The sequence below is a fragment of the Cryptomeria japonica genome, chromosome 4 (genome assembly GCF_030272615.1).
Source record: "Cryptomeria japonica chromosome 4, Sugi_1.0, whole genome shotgun sequence".
In the NCBI taxonomy this organism is placed as follows: domain Eukaryota; kingdom Viridiplantae; phylum Streptophyta; class Pinopsida; order Cupressales; family Cupressaceae; genus Cryptomeria; species Cryptomeria japonica.
The window spans coordinates 517,030,112-517,048,447 of record NC_081408.1 but is presented as its reverse complement, the minus strand read 5'-3'; the positions used below and the strand labels follow the sequence as shown (position 1 = coordinate 517,048,447).

At 37.2% G+C, this 18,336-nt stretch overlaps 1 protein-coding gene across 1 annotated transcript in view; it reads right to left on the bottom strand.

The window, feature by feature from the left end:
- The window catches only part of LOC131031224 (phosphoglycolate phosphatase 1A, chloroplastic), a 204,249-nt gene that overhangs the window by 86,061 nt on the left and 99,852 nt on the right, over positions 1-18,336 (bottom strand). Inside the window, exons 6-8 of the mRNA XM_059219922.1 lie at positions 16,893-16,952; positions 16,688-16,740; positions 4,506-4,603 (exon numbers count right to left, since the gene is read on the bottom strand). Of these exons, the coding sequence (XP_059075905.1) occupies positions 4,506-4,603; positions 16,688-16,740; positions 16,893-16,952 (211 nt within the window). The remainder of the gene's footprint in view (positions 1-4,505; positions 4,604-16,687; positions 16,741-16,892; positions 16,953-18,336) is intronic.

Genomic DNA, 18,336 nt, shown 5'->3' with positions numbered 1-18,336 from the left:
CCACAGGAACTCACGAGGGAAGCTTCTCAACAGAATTAAACCCCACATGCCAAGGTTTGATGCACAATCCGACTTGATTGAAAAAATATGGAGCTCCTTGAAAAGCTTTATTCTAATCTGCCATGCATGAGAAAACAACTAGAAAATAATAGTTTGTGCCTACCAAAATCCCTATATCACCTTCCGGGTTCCAAACCCTCCGAGCCCGAGACTCTAAAATCGATAGAGAAAGGTGTAGCCCCATAAACTTACAGATAAGGGTGTGATTTCTCCAGTAAGCAACATCCTTCGAGATTGTTTCAGGTTGAATCACCAATACCGGACGATCTGAGCTCCTTGCCAAGCATCCATTAACCTTCTTGATCTTAGAGGCACCCATGGACAATTCACCCTTCGAGGGTTTAAAGTGAAGTTCAACATCACTTGCATGCATCGATGGAGAAGGATCAGAGGTAACCATAGTCCTGGGGATTACCACATCTCGAGAAGCACCTCATTCTACCATATTGGGAAAAAGAAAGGGCTCACACCCACCAAGCTGAGCAGAGTAGCCCGCACCAAACTTTTGTAATCTACACAAACCCTAAACCCGCAACACTGAGAAGTAACTACCACTCAAAGAAACCACCAGGCTTCACCCCATAACAAATCACGACAGAAAAATGAAGAAACACCAACCACGACTCACCCACGAACCAACCGCAACACCTCCCCCCCCCCCCCCAACTCTGGTAAACCCTACCCGGCTATAGGAAACTCTCTCCGCCGCATCGCCATCCACTAATACCACCATTACATAATCTTTATAATCTCTCATTTAGATGACCACTTTATTAAAAAATAATAATATTCAAATTGTCCTTTCGAAATAAATAGACTTGGCCAAACTTAAAATATTATTAAATTATTTACCTTATTTTAAATTATTTTGAAAAAAGGGCGTGACATCACAACAAAAATAAGACTATTTTCATAGGCTTGCAAAGGGGTTCGAGCACTATTATTGTAGGGTTATCTCCAAACGCCAAGTTTTCAATCTTCTTTTTTTTAAAAGGGTAAGCACTTTTGACCGAAAGCTATGATATGGTGAGGTCACAAATAAGGGACCCCATCCCCAAGGTAAGCATTCAACAATTACAGCCCAGCAAGGTTCGAATCTTGATGGCAAGAACAACAACACAACTTAACCATCACACTATGCCAACACTAGAAACCACTTTTTCAATCTTATAGAATAGCACAAGCTGCCATTCCAGCCACTTGTAGCAGCATATTTGACATCTAGGTTTGGCTGGTATAGATGATCAGATGCAACCAGCCATTGCTTAGAAAGTTATAAATGCAAAATTAAAGTGGCATTTTTCATTCGTTCATCACCAAATTTTCCAACCTTTGTGCTAGGGTTTTAAAGTGTCTTTATTTCAAAGGTTCAGCCATGGTTATTTCAAATTTCTCAAAAACCTTAGACAATGGTTTTCACAAGTATCAATGGATTAAGGAGATTAGGGTTTCAAATTCAAAAAGATTGACATATCATCATAATGGAGCATTTGGTGTATCATCAAAATACTCAAGCAAAGTGCAGGAATTTAAATTAGGGTTTCAAAATATCCGAAGGATTCACCAATTTCAAGTCAAAAGGTTCATTAGAATCCCAAAAGGGTCATTTATCTGCAATACACTATGTTTAGCAATGAATGAATCAAGCAATTTTCAACTCCAGCAATGGCTATTTTGGGGCAATGAATGAGTCTATTTTAGGTTTATTTTATTTTATTAATTGTTTTAGAATTAGTGTCTTAAAGTTGTCTTCTTTCTACTTGTTTTCTATAGATAGGAATAGAATGGCTTTAAAGAAATACTTTTGAGCATATTTTCAATGTTAGATCATGTGAAGCTATGTTGCAAAAACTAGTATTCAAGGATTATTTAGTCAGAGACTTATGTTTATAATTCGATGAAGTAAATCAAAGGAAGATAAGATTCAGTCAAGCTTTGTATTGGTGAAGAATGTCTATTTAAATTGTAACTTCTTGAAATCATGTCATGTTCATTCATTTGACTCTCTCTTGTCGATGTAGATTTGTTGGTCTCTACTCTAGCAAATAGTAAGCATTCTTCTATTTTCCTTCCGAGTCTTTGTTTAAGCCAATAAAAGTTTGTGTCCATTTGTGCTTGAATTATTAACTTCATTTTATATCTAAAACTCTTGCTACAAAGCTTGACTAATTATAATCTGGTGTTTGCATATGGGTCAAAAACATAGTCAGTTCGTGTTGGCATTCATGCAAAACCCCCCATTGTAGTGTGCATCCTTGATATTTTTGTCTATAATTTGTCTAGGGTTAATTTTAGGTTTAGTTAGGTCTTAGGGAGCTTCCCCTTCAATCTAAAGAATGATTCTATTATGTGTTGTTCTATTTTGTGTTATTTTGCAAGAGGCAAATAAAATGCTAATAGGTGAGATTTAAGAGATTTTTCACAACATGCTCAGGTAGATGTAGTAGGAAATTCATAATAAGGATTATAATTTGGGATTATATGACGAGCATATCAGGCCCACTATGATGGAACAATAGAACACTTTGAACACACCAATTTATATGGCAGCCTATGATCTAAATCCCAAATGGTATGCATCAAGAACTAGTAGAGTGCTTCCGTTTGATAATGAAGATGTGAAAGAAAGGTTAATGAAGGCCCTTCAAAAGGTGTACAACACTAAAAAGGCAAATTTACTTCAAACATTGTGGATTGCCTTTGGTAATCTTCATGGTCCAACATTAGGCAAGGACAAATACAATTGCATTAGCTCAATTCAATCCTATTGGATGGTGGACATGGCATGGCAAGGATGTCCCAAAGTTGAGGATGCTTGCTGCTCCCTTTGTTTCACACGTTGTCAATTCCTCTATTGCAAAGAGAAATTGGTCCGTATAAAGTTTCATTCACTCTATCCACATAAAGCTTCATCCACTCTATCAAGCGAAACATGTTTACCTCTCCATGAATGGATAAGTTGGTGGTTGTGAACAAAGCCTTGTGACTCAAAGATTGATAGATTTCTGAAAATTGATAGATTTCAGCTTTACGATGGAAGTTGATCCCAAAGATATCACACAAATTAATGACAACGCACAAAAAGGATTGGTAGGTGTTTCATTTGATGAGGCAGCCCTTGATATTGGCAATGAATCGAATTCAAAGTCTGATTTTGAATTAGAGGAGAATGAGGCAAAAGCATAGCAGCAATAGATCTTAGCTTGTCTACATTTGACCATTTTGCACTTGTAGTCTTTCAGCCTTGGCATTTTGATGTATCACATCTATGCACATCAGTACTGAAAAGTCGAATTCAAATGATTAGACACTGAAATTTTGTTAGTGTGTATGTCTACTTGTGATTTCTCAATTCAGCTCTTTTGTTTCATAAAATGGTTATATAATGAATATGGTGAATCCTTCATCATATAAATATTTGAAATTTTTTATGTTTTTGAATTTTCCCTTTTTTTATTTGTCATCACCTAAAAAAAAGCCTCTTATCCCTCAAGTCTTGGAAATGTGTCCCCCCATTCCCTACTGTACAATTTCCTACAAGCTTGGTGGAATATAGGTTTACATATTTTGTTCTCCTTTTTTGTATTTTATAGTTTCTTTTCCACAATTTTTTGATCAGGTAAGTCGGCTGTTTTGGACATTCTCATGTTGGAGCCGAATTGGGCTATATCTCAACTGCACCTGAGACATCCTTAGGTTTCGCATACCATGGAGGGCCATTTTTCAGGCCATTACAAATACCCCGTGATTCCAATACTTGCATTCATCATTTTTTGCACGCAGACGTAATGTAAGGCATAAAAGCTTAATCAAAGCCATCACATAGATATGCAAATAAAATGTTCTAAAAAAAAATGCTCTTCTCACTGCCACACAATTCTCATATCTGTCACTGGAAAGAAATTTCATAAAAGCAAAGATGAAGTAAAGGCTTAAATAGTTGAGCTTCCTAATCCATCAGTTAACATCATTTATGGTAAGGTTACCCAGTTCCTCCAATTCTGATGCCATAATGCTAATTAACTTGCTTGGTTAAAGAATTCAAGGTGCTAAAACAAAAAATAAAAAATGGGAAATCCAAGGTTTGGATATTGTCCATTTTATGAAGCAAATGTTGATTTACAATTTTTAGAGATAACTTATCCATATCTTTCAATTTTGCAATTTTTATTGAATTCATTCTTTGAAAACTTGTAGTTATTCTATATTTTTTTTACCTCTGAAGTGTCATCTTTGAAATTAGTTCACATAGAATCCAGAAGAAGACTGATGGCATATGCGGAAATAGTTGTCTTATGTATGGAATGTTAATCATGGCTAAAAATGAGAAGATAATTTCGAATAGCAGGCAGCCATTTATCTCTCTAAAAACCTCCAATTTTAGAAATTAACATACAAAGAAAATCAGAAGTGTAAACAAGTCAAAAAGAGGGTGTAACAAATACCTGCCCATTCTTGTGCATCAGTGAGATGAGTGACAGCATCACAGTTTGTTGCAATGAAAAGACATCCTGGATTTTCCCGTATACACAATGTTCCATACCTGTCATATCATAACATGGCCTTCTGAGAAAACATTTACACTAATTGGATAACTATAACATTGAGAAGATTTCATATCATATGACAATTAGAAATGAAAAATGTACAAATATATTTATACTGTTTTCCCTCAGGAAAATAAGGTCGTCCTGTACTAGTATGCTTAGCTGTAAGAAGCCAATCATAAATGTGACAACACAGGGACCGACTAGATTAAGGTACAGAAGATCCGAAGAAACTATAGAACCATTCTATTCTACAAAGTAGCTGAAGACATATTGCCGGAATGGTTTAAATGCCCATAAGGCATCAGTACATCATTGCATATCATATTGTGAAAGGAGCATATCATCAATAATTTGCCCAACAAAATGCAGAATGCTATGGTAAGAAAGTTGTACTTACACATTGATCTCTGATATTCCATTATATAATTTGCAGGTTAGACAAGAAAAACATACAGATAGTTGACAAAGTTTTAAGAATGGGACAAGAAAACTAGAAAGAGTTTCAAGTGAGATCCTATCAGAAATCACTAATACAACTATTGGCAAATCTTAACATTGTGGTTGGAGAAGCTCACTATTCAGAGTTATTGTATCATTGATTTAATTGCTATAGAAATATAGATGTGAACAAACTAATGTCATTTTGTTAGGCACAAAAATAAACAAAGAATATCATAAGCCCCAAAAGTGAAAAAAACATTGGACAACCTATTGCTGATTTGTAATGTCCCCATCTTAGGAGTAATTAATTTGGCAAAGACCTTTTGCCTATTTTATTTCCCGTAGGCTATTTGGGATGCAACAAGGGAATAATAATATTATTAAATTATGTTGTCTAGAGATTTTCATTTTAAAGGCAACTTGTATTTAAAATTTTAATTAATTACTTGTTATAGAGATTGGACAGTATTATAAACGTGACATATTTTGGGGTCCAAAAAAGAAGTTTAATTAAAAATAAATTGTAAAAGTCACTTTTGAAGGGAAATAAAGAGTTGCAGGAAATAATATTTTATTATTCCAAAAAGTGTATATAAGGTGATATGAGAAGAGAAAATCCATTCTATGCATTTTATCAAACCCTAGCTTATTGGAGAGATTGAACTTGGTCACCTTCAGCCAAAGGATGAAAACCTTTTCAGCAATTGGTTTCGAGAAGGAAAACCTAGCTAGTTGATTGAGTGAATACATCCAAGATTCATTGATTGGATGGATCAAAGAAAATTTGTTTAATCTGATTTTTCAGCAAAAATATTGAAGATTTTTATATTTTTGAAGGCTGCTACAGTTCTTGGAATCAACATTTTTTCGACTGTATAATCACCCTTGGAAGGTACTATTTGTGAGTTTGGATATTTTCTAAAGTTGATATTAGTATTTGATGAATGTATAGTCTTGTACTGAAAGATGCATAAAATATTAGTTGTCTACTGCATGGTTTCTTACTATATAACATATCAATTGCTGCCACTATTGTATATTGACATTAAATACCAGCATGGGTTGTGTTGGCCAATTGTTTGTGAAATTGTCAATGAAAGGTTCATAAATGACAACTATTTGTTATAATGTCCATGAATTGTTAAATGCCTGAAAATGTTTGTGAATATGCTCATTAATAAAAGATAGTTATAATTGTTTCTAAGCACTAAATTGAGAAATATTGATTGGTTCAATGTGTTTATGTTTGTAGCTATGGTCGGATTCCTTCTATGGCCGACATAGCTAATATAATTGTCTAATTGGCCTATTGGCCTTAGACAATTATAGGTCCGATTTATATTCATTTGTGTTAAGCACAATTAAGGTCTTAATGCATGCCGATTAGCATCTTGCTTTAATAGTAATCGATTGAGGTCGACTTGGATGTCCGCCACCTCTTTGTATTGAGACGTGTTGCTTAGGAGAGGGCCGACTCTTGGAGAAAAGGCATAAGTGGTGCATTTAAAGCAGATCGAATCTCCATTCATATATATATACACTCAATCATATAGCAGATATACATATTGAGAAGAGATGTGCTCGGGGGTGACAATAGAGTTTACCGTCTATGGTTGGGAGGGCAACGTTGTGTCATTGCCCGTGGTTAATCGAGCATACCAAAAATCAACATGATATCAAAGCCAGGTTCCTTCTATAGAGCCTAATCACTTGAAGGTAGATCTTGTGTTTTTGAGGGAGTTCATTACACCTCTCAGAGGAGAGGCAAAGGGAAAACCAAAACTAGAGTAGAAAGAAGAATTTTTGGTCAAGCAAGGAATCATGACGAAAGCTCTAGTATTGCGCGGCACAATGGAGGGGCACTCAAACTAGGTGACGGCCATTGCGACACCCATCGACAACTCGGACATGATTGTGTCTGCCTCGCATGACCGCACAATCAGCTGTGGAACACTTTGGGCGAGTGCAAGTACACAATCCAGGCCGATGCTGATGTTGCAGGTTGCGCACTTGTGGTTGTGTCGATGTGCTTTTGCATTTGGCGGCCCTACTTTGTGTGGCCCGTATTTTGGTTAACCCAACTATTTCGCCGGCTCATTTTGATCATTGACATCTCAGTCAAAGGAATTGCTTGGTTCCTTCATTGGCATTTTGATTGGCCCAATCAAAGTTTGGACTTGTGTTAATCACTTGTGGAGTACTTTCCTTCATTGGCATTTTGATTGGCCCGATCAAAGTTTGGACTTGTGTTAATCACTTGTGGAGTACTTTCCTTTGGCCGGGTGATCGTGGTTGGCAAGATCACGATTTGCAGATCTCTATGGATCTAACGAGATATATTTTGTAGAGATGTGTTGGCGCATATCCCGTGTGATTGATCTGTGTGACTCATCATCCTTGTGGCGGCTGATCCGGTCGAGAGGGAGGGACTTTTTCCTTCTTGGCATTGATTCTTGGAGTTTCCATTAGACCTGCATTTTATAGAGGTGTTTCTTGGCGATTAGCAATGCCATTTCATTGGTGTCGTTTTGCATCAGATCGGGTTTCGTTGCTATTGTGACAGATCAAGTGTTTTTTCAATTTGGTCAATGCTTATTACAGGCCTGCGTTCTCCTCAGTCAGATCAAGTCGATTCATATTGGCTTATTGTTGAGAGTTTGCAATGACAAATGTATGTATTGTTGCGTACAACATCATCATTGCTTGTGTCGATTACCTCTTGTTCTACAGTTTAGAACTTGCTTAGTCGACATATGTCATTGTGTGGTCTGCTCTCCATTTGCCTTGGTTCATAGGTGCTTACATTATTTTGGCTTGATCGATATGTTCTTGATGGTGGTTTCGTTCATCTGATCTACCCAAGGAATTTTCCTTAGATCGACATTCTGCCCAATACTCATTATATTTTGCAGCTTGCATTTTTGGGTGATCGATTTCTTTCATCATCACCTGTGGTGGTGTTTCTCATTCGGCTGTTTTGAATCGATTGGTTTTGGCTTTGGGCGAAAGTTTGGTTAGAGGTCCTGTTCGTCTTCTTTTCAGGCATTGTTGAATGGGTGGATTTCTATCACATTTATGTGGTTAATCCATCACTTTGTTGTGGATGGTATTAAAGGCAGTTCTTCAGATGATGCTTAAGCTATGCACAGAGCAGATATTGTGGACAGATGATGAGTGATGGCGAGGGCCAAAGGCCACCCAGCCATTAGATCATCACTAGGTGCTTTGGTGTGATCAATCCAAGTGAATGGAAATTCCATTGTTGAGCAAAATTATAAAAGATAAGTACTCTTTATGTTTGAATAATGTTCATGAATTTTCACTAAGTCATGCTACTTTATTGAATAGTGAATCTTGTATTGACATTTCCCCTGACTATCATTATCTCTCTCTGAAATGTTTCCAGGACGAATCAAAGATTGCATTCAAGGAAGAAAGATTGCTTGCTTTTCTTCGCAGAGGAAGAATCAGCATTTAGAGGGAGTCTGACATATTGTCAGAAGTAACCTTGGACGAAGAGGTTAGAAGGTTGAGAGGGAGTTTGGCCTTTCAGCTTCAGAGGGAGCCACACCATCATGAAGATTTATTAATGAGTTCTTCTCTGTGAGGGAGAAGTTTGAGGTTCAATCCCTTGTTTAATGCATTCTTCTTTGTGAGAGAAGTTTGAGGTGCAAGCCCTTGTTATGCATTCTTCTCTGTGAGAGAAGTTTGAGGTATCAGGCTGTTGTGACCTTCTTCACACATCGCCCCATTGCAAATGGGGACCCTCTCTTTTTCTGCTTTCTAGGGTTTTTGTTAGTGTCCCGTGGCCTTCCGCTTTAGTTTTGCCAAGCCTTGCTCAGTTTTGAACAGTTTGAGTCCTAGAGATTGAAAGCTAGTTTTTGCAAGCCAAATAATACCAAAGTTTGGATAGTGTCAAAGTGCCTAGAAAGGCCAAAGGACGAAGATCGCAATTGATTTGGACGAATTAGAACAACTTTCTATTTTTAGAAAGTTTGCTTTTTTGCTTTTTCCTATTTTTTAGGAAATTTCGTTTTTGGCATTTTTAGCCCAATCCCCGGTAGGGCTATTTTTAGAAAGTTTTCCCTATTTTTTAGGGATGTCTTCTTTTTGCTTTTTCGGAATGGGGGCTTGGGGTTTGCATTGGTGGCATTGGCATGCATCGAAAGCTATCGAAAATTTCCAAGTTTTGACCTAAAGAGCTAAGTTCCTATATTTTAGGGGGTCATGGCACATTCAAAGGATAATCAGCTCGAAAAATCATCTAAGTCTGGAATGTCATCCTGATCCTCAAATGTCCTGAAATTTGGCTAAGTCTGGAATGTCATCCTGATCCTGAAATTTGACTGTCTAGAAAATTGAAGAATCCTCCAAAAACTAGATTTTGCATTATAACTCCCGGAGGTCCGAAACCACTCTCAAACATCCTGCCAATATAAATGAAATACCACTTATACTTTGTTATATTTCATATATAGTCCGCCCTCTTGAGGCCTTCCAAAAGTCCGCCCTCTTGATGAAGAGTCTCCAAACTCCGCCCAAGGTGATGATGCATGGTGATCTCCCAAAAGTCCGCCATGAAGTTGGAGGCTCAAAAGTCCGCCCTCATGAGAAGTGAAGAAAGTCCGCCATGTTGGAGGGAACACCAAAGTCCGCCATGCATGAGGAAGTAGTCAAAAGTCCGTCTCGAAGAGGGAGCACAAAACTCTGCCCTCCTTGATGCCTTCCAAAGTCCGCCATCCTTGGTGATAGACCAAAAGTCCGCCCTTGGAGATGGTTTCAAAAGTCCGCCTAGCCAAGGTATGATGATGCCATGGAGAGATGCCTCCAAAGTCCGCCCTAGGAGTGATCTCTAAACTCCGCCATCCTTGTTGGAGGGATGTTAAAAGTCCATCCATGATGGTGTGCAAGCCTCTTAAGGCCTCCCAAAACTCCGCCTTAGAGGTTGTCTCTCCAAACTCCGCCCTATGGGATGATACCTTCAAACTCTGCCCTTGGTGAAATCATTCAAAAGTCCGCCTTGGTGAGAGCCTAACAAAGTAAGCATGAGAGCCTAACAATGGGGAGCCTTCAAAAGTCCGCCCTATGAATGGGAAAAAAGAAGTTTAAGGCAAACAAACATGGTGATAGAGGCACCTCTAAACTCCGCCCAATCATCAAGTTGGAAGATAGAAACTATGCTCAAACATGAAAGAGGTAGCCTAAAACTCCACCCTACTTGGTGATCTTTCAAAAGTCCGCCCTATTGAGGTCTTCCAAAACTCTGCCCTATGCCAAGAGTCTTCAAAAGTCTGCCATGCTTGATGAAGAAAAGTCCACCCTTGAAGCATGTCTCCCAAAACTCTGCCCAAGGTGTTGTTGAGTGGATGTCTATGAAAGTCCGCCCATGATGCCGATGTCTAGAAAGTTCACCCAACCTTGCAACAAGTTAGAGATATGACCAACAAGGTCCGCCTTGAGAAAGATGTGGTTAAGTTAAGACATGAAGTGCACATAAACATAAGGAAAGTTATAAAAGTCCGACTTTGCCTTGCAACACAATGAGAAACAAACTTCATGAAGTTCGTCTAAGTCAAAGGTGAAGCCAAAATACTTGATAAGTATTGAGGAAAGGAGAATATTCCTTTGTGATGTCATCCAAATCTTCATAAGATTCAAACTAAGTTCCAAATTAGAAAGTTTTGAAAAGGGATATTTAAAGATCAAGTTCGGATCAGAACTAAAAAAATTAAATTGGAAACTTGGATTTGGAAAGGAGTTCGAACTTGAACCTTAATTAGAAAGTTTAAGGTCTGCAGATTTGGATTGAATTTAAACTCAAAATTAATTTAGAAACTTGCAAGAGTAAAGAGGTTCGAACTGAAGGAGATGATTGTACAAATTCATTTAAAATTAGAAACTTCCTCCATGAACAAGATCGAATTGAAGTCAAGAATGGAAGTGTATTTGCGTGTTTATAACTTTGAATTTAAGTTTGAATACAAATAAACAATCTCTCCTCTCATTATTGCACAATAAGAGTTCGAATTTTATGAAGAGAGAGAGCATTTTCAAGCAAGCTTCTTGCAAGTCTGAGGGTTTTTAAGAAGTTTTATTGCCGACTGGAGGCATTGTAGGGTGATCTCTTGCAGATTGAGTGAACTTTTGAAGGAGTTTTAATTTTTCAACCTCATTCTTATCAAGTATCTGCAGATTTTGGAGTCCAATCAACTAGTAGAAGGCAGAACTTTCAAGTTTTCTGAGTTTTGTTCCTTCTATATTCTCATTTATGTCAAAGGTGAAGTTGATTGGTGGGCAGACTTATCAATTTTCAAAAATTTTCTGTGTATTGGGGGTGTCTTTATCGGGTTTATCCAAAATTTTGATAAGAGGATCATTTTGGATTGAACGTTCTTTCTTCCAAGCATGACCTTCTAAGTGTTCGCAGCTTGTTTCAAAGCTAAAAGTATTGAGAAATCGGAAGATCAAAGCATTCTGCCATCTAACCTTCGAAACTTTGCACTAAAAGATAGATTTCTAACTTAATTTCCTTTGGTTTTGTAGGTCGCAGATGGTAGTAGAAGCAGGATCATCTTAGAGATCGCAGCTGGAGTTTCAAGCCAAACAAAGGATTGAGGACAAGTTCACAGGCAAGGTTCATCCGAGCGTGAAGATAGCCAAAATTTGGCTAAGTATGGGAAATGTTTCACAAAGAAAATTCCAATTTCCTTAATTATGATGAAGGCATGGAGAAATTCTTCTCCAAATTTCAAGTATCAAGAAGGAGGGCATGATCACAGCGAATGTCTGAACAGAATGATCCTATCATTTCATATTTGCAAGGGGTTATCTAGAGCTTTTACCCTCCTCCCGCGCAACATAAATTGGCAGCTGAAGGCGGGATCGTCATAGAAAACACAAATGGAGTTTCAAGCCAAATTCAGAATTGAAGACAGGACCACGAGCAAGGTTCGTTCAAGCATAGAGAGGGCCAAAATTTGGCTAAGTATGAGAAATACTTCACGAAGGGATTTCTTCTCCAAATTCGAGGCACTTGAAAGAATCTCAAGGCATCAAGAAAGAAAAGTTCTTAGACTTGGTGAAAATATGGAAAAGTTAAATAAATTTCCAACTTCTTGGAGGATTTCATCTCCTAAAGAAATTAAAAAAGACAAGCTCCCAAGCAGAATCAAATGGTGACAAGAAGGAATCAAATTTCCATACTAGACAATTTCTTGACACAAATTGGAGAATTCAAGGAAGACATCCAACACGTTGAGGTGGCGCCTCGCCATCTTTCGACCAATCAGATTGCTCCAAGTTAGCATGTCCAGGTTCAATGAACCTGACTTATCCAGAAGCTTCTACCTTCTATTTTCATTGATGGTTCATATTTAGCAAGAAGGACAAGTGTGTGTCCCAAATGTAATTTTCTCATTGGTCGAGGGTAGTTAGTTTTGGGAAACCCTTATTAGGGTTCGTAGCTTTCAATCTGGGCCCTTGATCACTGTTTGATCTCGGTCGTTCATTGATTTCTGAAAAACTATATAAGGCTACCTCCTCTCATTTGGAGAGTGTGAGGTTTTTGACATATTGTTGCGTGAAGGTCATTTTCGAATAATATATTGCACGTGCGCTTTCTCTTAAGGCTTTGTAATCCCTATTGTTTGAATGATTAGCATGGTTTCAATTTCATCAACACTTAGTTAAAATTAATTTAGATTTGCTTTCATGTTATTAACGTTGAATGAAGGATTTGATAAGTGTTAATTGATGGTGTATCTCTGCTCATACTTTTGGTGAATGGATGATTTTCATCTCACTGTGCAAAGTTAGTTTGAGCCCATCCTCTATGCATCCCAACATCTCGATCATAAGCACAACCCATTGAAGATTTCATCAGCTTTGTGTAGTTGTCCTTAGTGTGGCGAAGCAAAGTTTGGTTTCCCGAGAGCACCCAGTTGATACCATCTCTGGAGTTTGTAGGATTAGATCAGCCTTCTTAACCCTATCCCTTTTCCCCTTTTTGAAAGTCTAAATCTCAAAAATCCAAAAAAAAAGAGAGCCTAAAATTGCTAAATCCGTCGAAGTCCAGCAGCTTCAAAGACAATTGTTAACATAAGTCCCCCTTGAGATTTTCAACATACACTACTCAAGAAGCTATTTCACTAAAGTCGCTTGTTCGCACATATAGACCTTGGAATTAGTAGTGATTTTTCAGGAGAGGATAGAATACATTCGGGTATCCTATTCTAATGTTTGGTAGATGATAAAACAGACACCAACACAGCCCTTGTTGTGCATTCTTCTCTATGAGAGAAGTTTGAGAAATCAACCCTTGTTGTGCATTCTTCTCTGTGAAAGAAGTTTGAGGTATCAGCCCTTGTTGTGCATTCTTCTCTGTGAGAGAAGTTTGAGGTTTCAGCCCTTGTTGTGCATTCTTCTCTGTGAAAGAAGTTTGAGGTTCCAGCCCTTGTTCCACCCTCTACGAGTAGGTATGGTGGATGTCATGTGAGAGACTCCATGACTTGGCATTTGTGCTTATTCACCCTTTGGGAGTAGCCATGGTGAACGTCATATTGAGGTGACAACATCACGTTGAGTGACTCCATGATGAAGCACTTGTATTTACTTAACTTTCCATACATGGGAGTAGCCATGACGACCCACCCTCTGGGAGTAGCCATGGTGGATGTCACTATGTGACTCAAATATCAAGAAGGATTCCTCCCTAGCTAAGAGGGAGTGTTTATGTTTGTAGCTATGGTCAAATTCCTTCTATGGCCGACATAGCTAATATAATTGTCTAATTGGCCTATTGGCCTTAGACAATTATATGTCCGATTTATATTCATTTGTGTTAAGCATAATTAAGGCCTTAATGCATGCCAATTAGCATCTTGCTTTAATAGTAATCGATTGAGGCCGACTTGGATGTCCGCCACCTCTTTGTATTGAGACGTGTTGCTTAGGAGAGGGCCGACTCTTGGAGAAAAGGCATAAGCGGTGCATTTAAAGGAGATCGAATCTCCATTCATATATATATGCACTCAATCATATAGCAGATATACATATTGAGAAGAGATGTGCTCGGGGGTGACGATAGAGTTTATCGTCTATGGTTGGGAGGGCAACACTGTGTCATTGCCCATGGTTAATCGAGCATACCAAAAATCAACACAATGTTCCACCGCTTGTTTGATAAATTATCTAGAAGTTAGAAATCTCTAAATTTGCAAGTTTGTTGAAATAATTTGGTAAGGAATTTACACAGTTTGCCACAATAAAATATATTCTTGTAGTACAACTATGTCAATTCATGACACTAACGACTAACGTGTATATGGGATGAGTAAGAGAGTTGCATAGATTAAAAGCTCACCATAAAGTCACAAAACTTGCAAGTTCAAATGGCTCTTAAGTTACTCACAATATATCTCGGTTGTGAGTTGTTATTGAATATTTTGCAAGTTTTTGCCAACGACTCATGACTGTTGATTAAAAACTAGCCCATGGTTCTACAGTTCTTTAAGCCTTAAAAAATCATCATTTTGCATCATTTTGGAGTGTTTTTTTAGCACTTCTGTTAGTGTTTGTTGGCATTTGGGAACAAGAAATCAGCTCTTATTTAGCAGTATTTCAAAGGTATATAACAATTGACACTAACATCTTTCCATTTTTATTTTTTTATTTTGGTGCTCTCATTCTAATTGTCTTGTGCTAGGGTTTAGTAAATCGTTATTTTCTATTTTATTTTTTTATTTACTGCTAGGATTTCGGTGCCCAAATAGTAGTATTCCTAGTGTCTTTCATCTAAATGCATTTTCATTTGTAAGTTGGACGGTTTATTTACATTCAAACCCACTTTGGCATGAACAAGCCAACCTAAGCTTGACGGTTAATTAATGAATAATGCTATTATAAAAAATGTAACTCAGTAAACCCTGATCTTATTATGACAAGCCGACTTACCACATTATACTGATACAAACTAAACAAATATTGAACCTAGGGGCAACAATGCAATTCTTAGATACATGTTAGAAACAATAGATCAGATCTACACAGCAGCAAAATGGTCTAAAAATGCTTCACAATAACAACTAACAAAATTCACCTTAATTTGCTTGACAAATATGAATTGATCCAAACTATAATCTTCAATAAATCTCAATACTTAGCACAGATGTACTATAGCAGTAGTTGATAAGGTTAGCAGCAATCAAGGTTTGAATAAATCACACTTCCACAAACAAATCTTCTAAATGCTCAATCAAAAATTGGAAGTACTTCAATCTTTTCAACTCAGATGTAATCCTTGAATAAGATCACCTCACATGAACAAGAGGGTTTTCGCCCTTTGATCTAATAATGGAAACCAAGAGGATTTTGTCCTCCTAATCTCCATACACCAAGGATTTTCGTCCTCAAATGAGAAGATGAACACAATACTCAAACTCCAAAATAGGATTGAAAGCAATAACAATAATGGATAATGGAAATGACCAACTTGCCCTCCATTTATAAATTCCTTTTAGGCCCTCGATTTGAATTTCCCTCCAGAATGTTTAAAAACAATTTTTTTTAAACATACAATATAACATAGGGATTATGTCTCATTTAAAAAACCACTTTATTTACTATTTAAGTTGTCCTTTTGAGATTAAGTGACTGGGCTCAAATTAAAATAATATTATTAAATTATTTCCTTTAATTTATCCCTTACCCTAAAGAAATAAGGAATAGGCTATAGGTCCTCAGTCAGATCCTTTCAATTCTGAAAAAGGGGCATGACATGGTGACAAGAAAAAGGCAAGCATAGAAGTTCCACACAAATCCTAGGGAGATGGGAACTCAAATGAATATCCAATGATTCAAAGATGTGGGGTTGAATAGGGATGCACCCCCTAAGATGCTAAAGGATTATGAACGTTAATGAAGAAAATAGGAGGATTAACCTCGTTATATAGTAAAGAAATGTAGTTTATTTGTGTACCACTTATTTGATTTATCAAGAATAGGAATAATCTTCAAACCATCTTCATTACCCATGGAAGGGTATATCACAGTATGTTAATGGTAAGGGAAGATGGGGACAAATGTCTTATAACCGTATCAATGTAATAGATTGCTACAAAAATGGTTGATTCCTGTTGGAGTGAAAGTGAGTGAGTGAAAAAAGCTCCATATGCAGCCAAATGGGAACGATGTCTAAAGTGCCTAGCAAGGTTATCTAGCAACAGGCAGATGCTAAGCACCAAGCAGTCACTGATTCAAATTAGCATCAGCCATTTTCTGAAATCTCGAAAAGATACTAATATGCCACTGGGTCTGGAGGACATGACCACTGTAATGTCCCACTCCAAGAAAACATCTACGTGCAATTATTGAGATGTGTACTAGATCCTTAACTATGATAGAGGAAGTGTATGTAGTCTTTGAATGTCTGATACTAAAGCATTTTCTTTGCATTGTATGATGTAGTCACAATTTTAAAAGATAGTGACACGCAATTCGATATAATCCTGCATTGGGTCTTGACCATCACATCTGAATCTAAAAAAATCTCAAGTTCACCTCATTCATTTGTCAGTCAGTAATAAATACTTTGATAACAGTGTTAATAGAATGGAAAAATTAACATTTATGAGACTTACTGTGTCTTGTAATAATTGACATAACGATCAAAGCCCACTACAACTGCACCCACCTGCAAAACAATGACATTCTTATTTTGAACCTCTTTTTCAAGCATGCATAGGGGTAAAAGCAGGAATGTGCAGAAAATACAAAAACTGACAAAAAGAATATTAAGATCGCATTTGAGAGTGAAAAGATTAAGAGAAAAGTTTAGAGAAATACATTTTCATCATGCTCCATAAGAAAGCCAGGTTTAAGTTCTATTCTTTTATTTCCATCTTCCTGTCAAGCAAACAACATATCATATCTGTATTCTGATCTTAAACTTTACATCATAAGAAATTGATCAAAGCTACAGAATTCTCTACCATACAAAACCATATTTCATAATTATATCTGTAAAATCTTATCCAAATCATGTACACAATGCTCTTTTTAGAGTCAAGATTAGGGTACCAAATTCTTTGGCCCTTTTGGCAAGAAGGAAGAACTTCCTATCAATAGAATATCAATAATATTTTCTCTTTTGGACTTAATCAATCATTCTGAAGATAGGCCCTAAAGATGGATTTAAAGTGTCAAGACCAGAAATTTTTGAAAGAATGACAAAAGGTGCCGAATATGCATTATGCTTTTAAGGCAAAGCAATTAGTGACTATTCATGTGACATTTCATCTCCTAAAGTGAGATATCATGATACACAACTGGATTTCAAAAGGGTCTTGAAGATTGTTCCTAAAGATGGACTTGAAATGTCAAGACATCCAATTTTTGAGAAAAAATGGCAAAAAGGTATTGATTGTGCCCTATGATTTTAAGACAAATCAATAAGTGACCATTCATATGGAATTTTATCTCCTTAACTGAGGTATCATCATACACAACTTGATTACAAAGGGAAAATATTGCAGTATGGCATCCTGTTGTGTATATGCATCTATTGAGGGGAAAACTGCTCTAGAAGAAGGGTCATGATCTAGCAGTTTGCATTTACAATAGTTCAAAAACATTAATATAAGTCTGAAAGCCCTTCTCGCAGCCATACAAGGAGCCATTGGCTCCTAATTTGTCAAGAGAACTGAGGTTAATATGCAAGGCATTGTGGACTCTAGTCAAGGTCCACATATACGTGTCCCATCCTCCTCATCCACCTCAAGCAAAGTCCAGTTTTTTGTGTTTAGAAATGAACCAGGACCACAACCTTCATTGGAAGCTACTAGGTGGAATAGAGAAGTGCACAAAGAAGTAGATAAGGCTTGTGCAAATTTTTGGTATTATCACAACCTTCCCTTCAACATGGCAAGGAATCCATATTGGGAGAGTTTGATGATAACATTGGCAGTTACAGGGAAAGGGTACAAGGCCCCCACTCCAAGAGATTTAAGTCGCAAGTTGTTCAAAGATGCTATTGTAGATGCAAAACAAATTGTGGAAGATGAAAAGAAGCAATGGTGAAAGTGTGGTTGCTCAATTCCTGTAGATGGGTGGATAGATGGAAGAAACCGCACTCTCATTAATTCTTTAGTGGCTTCAAATGGTGAGATGTTTTTTCTTAAGTCAATTGATGCCTTCAACATAATAAAGAATGCAGAAAATTTGAGCTTGATGTTAGAGGAAATTGTTTTAGAGGTGGTCATAGAAAATGTTGTCCAAGTTGTTACTAACA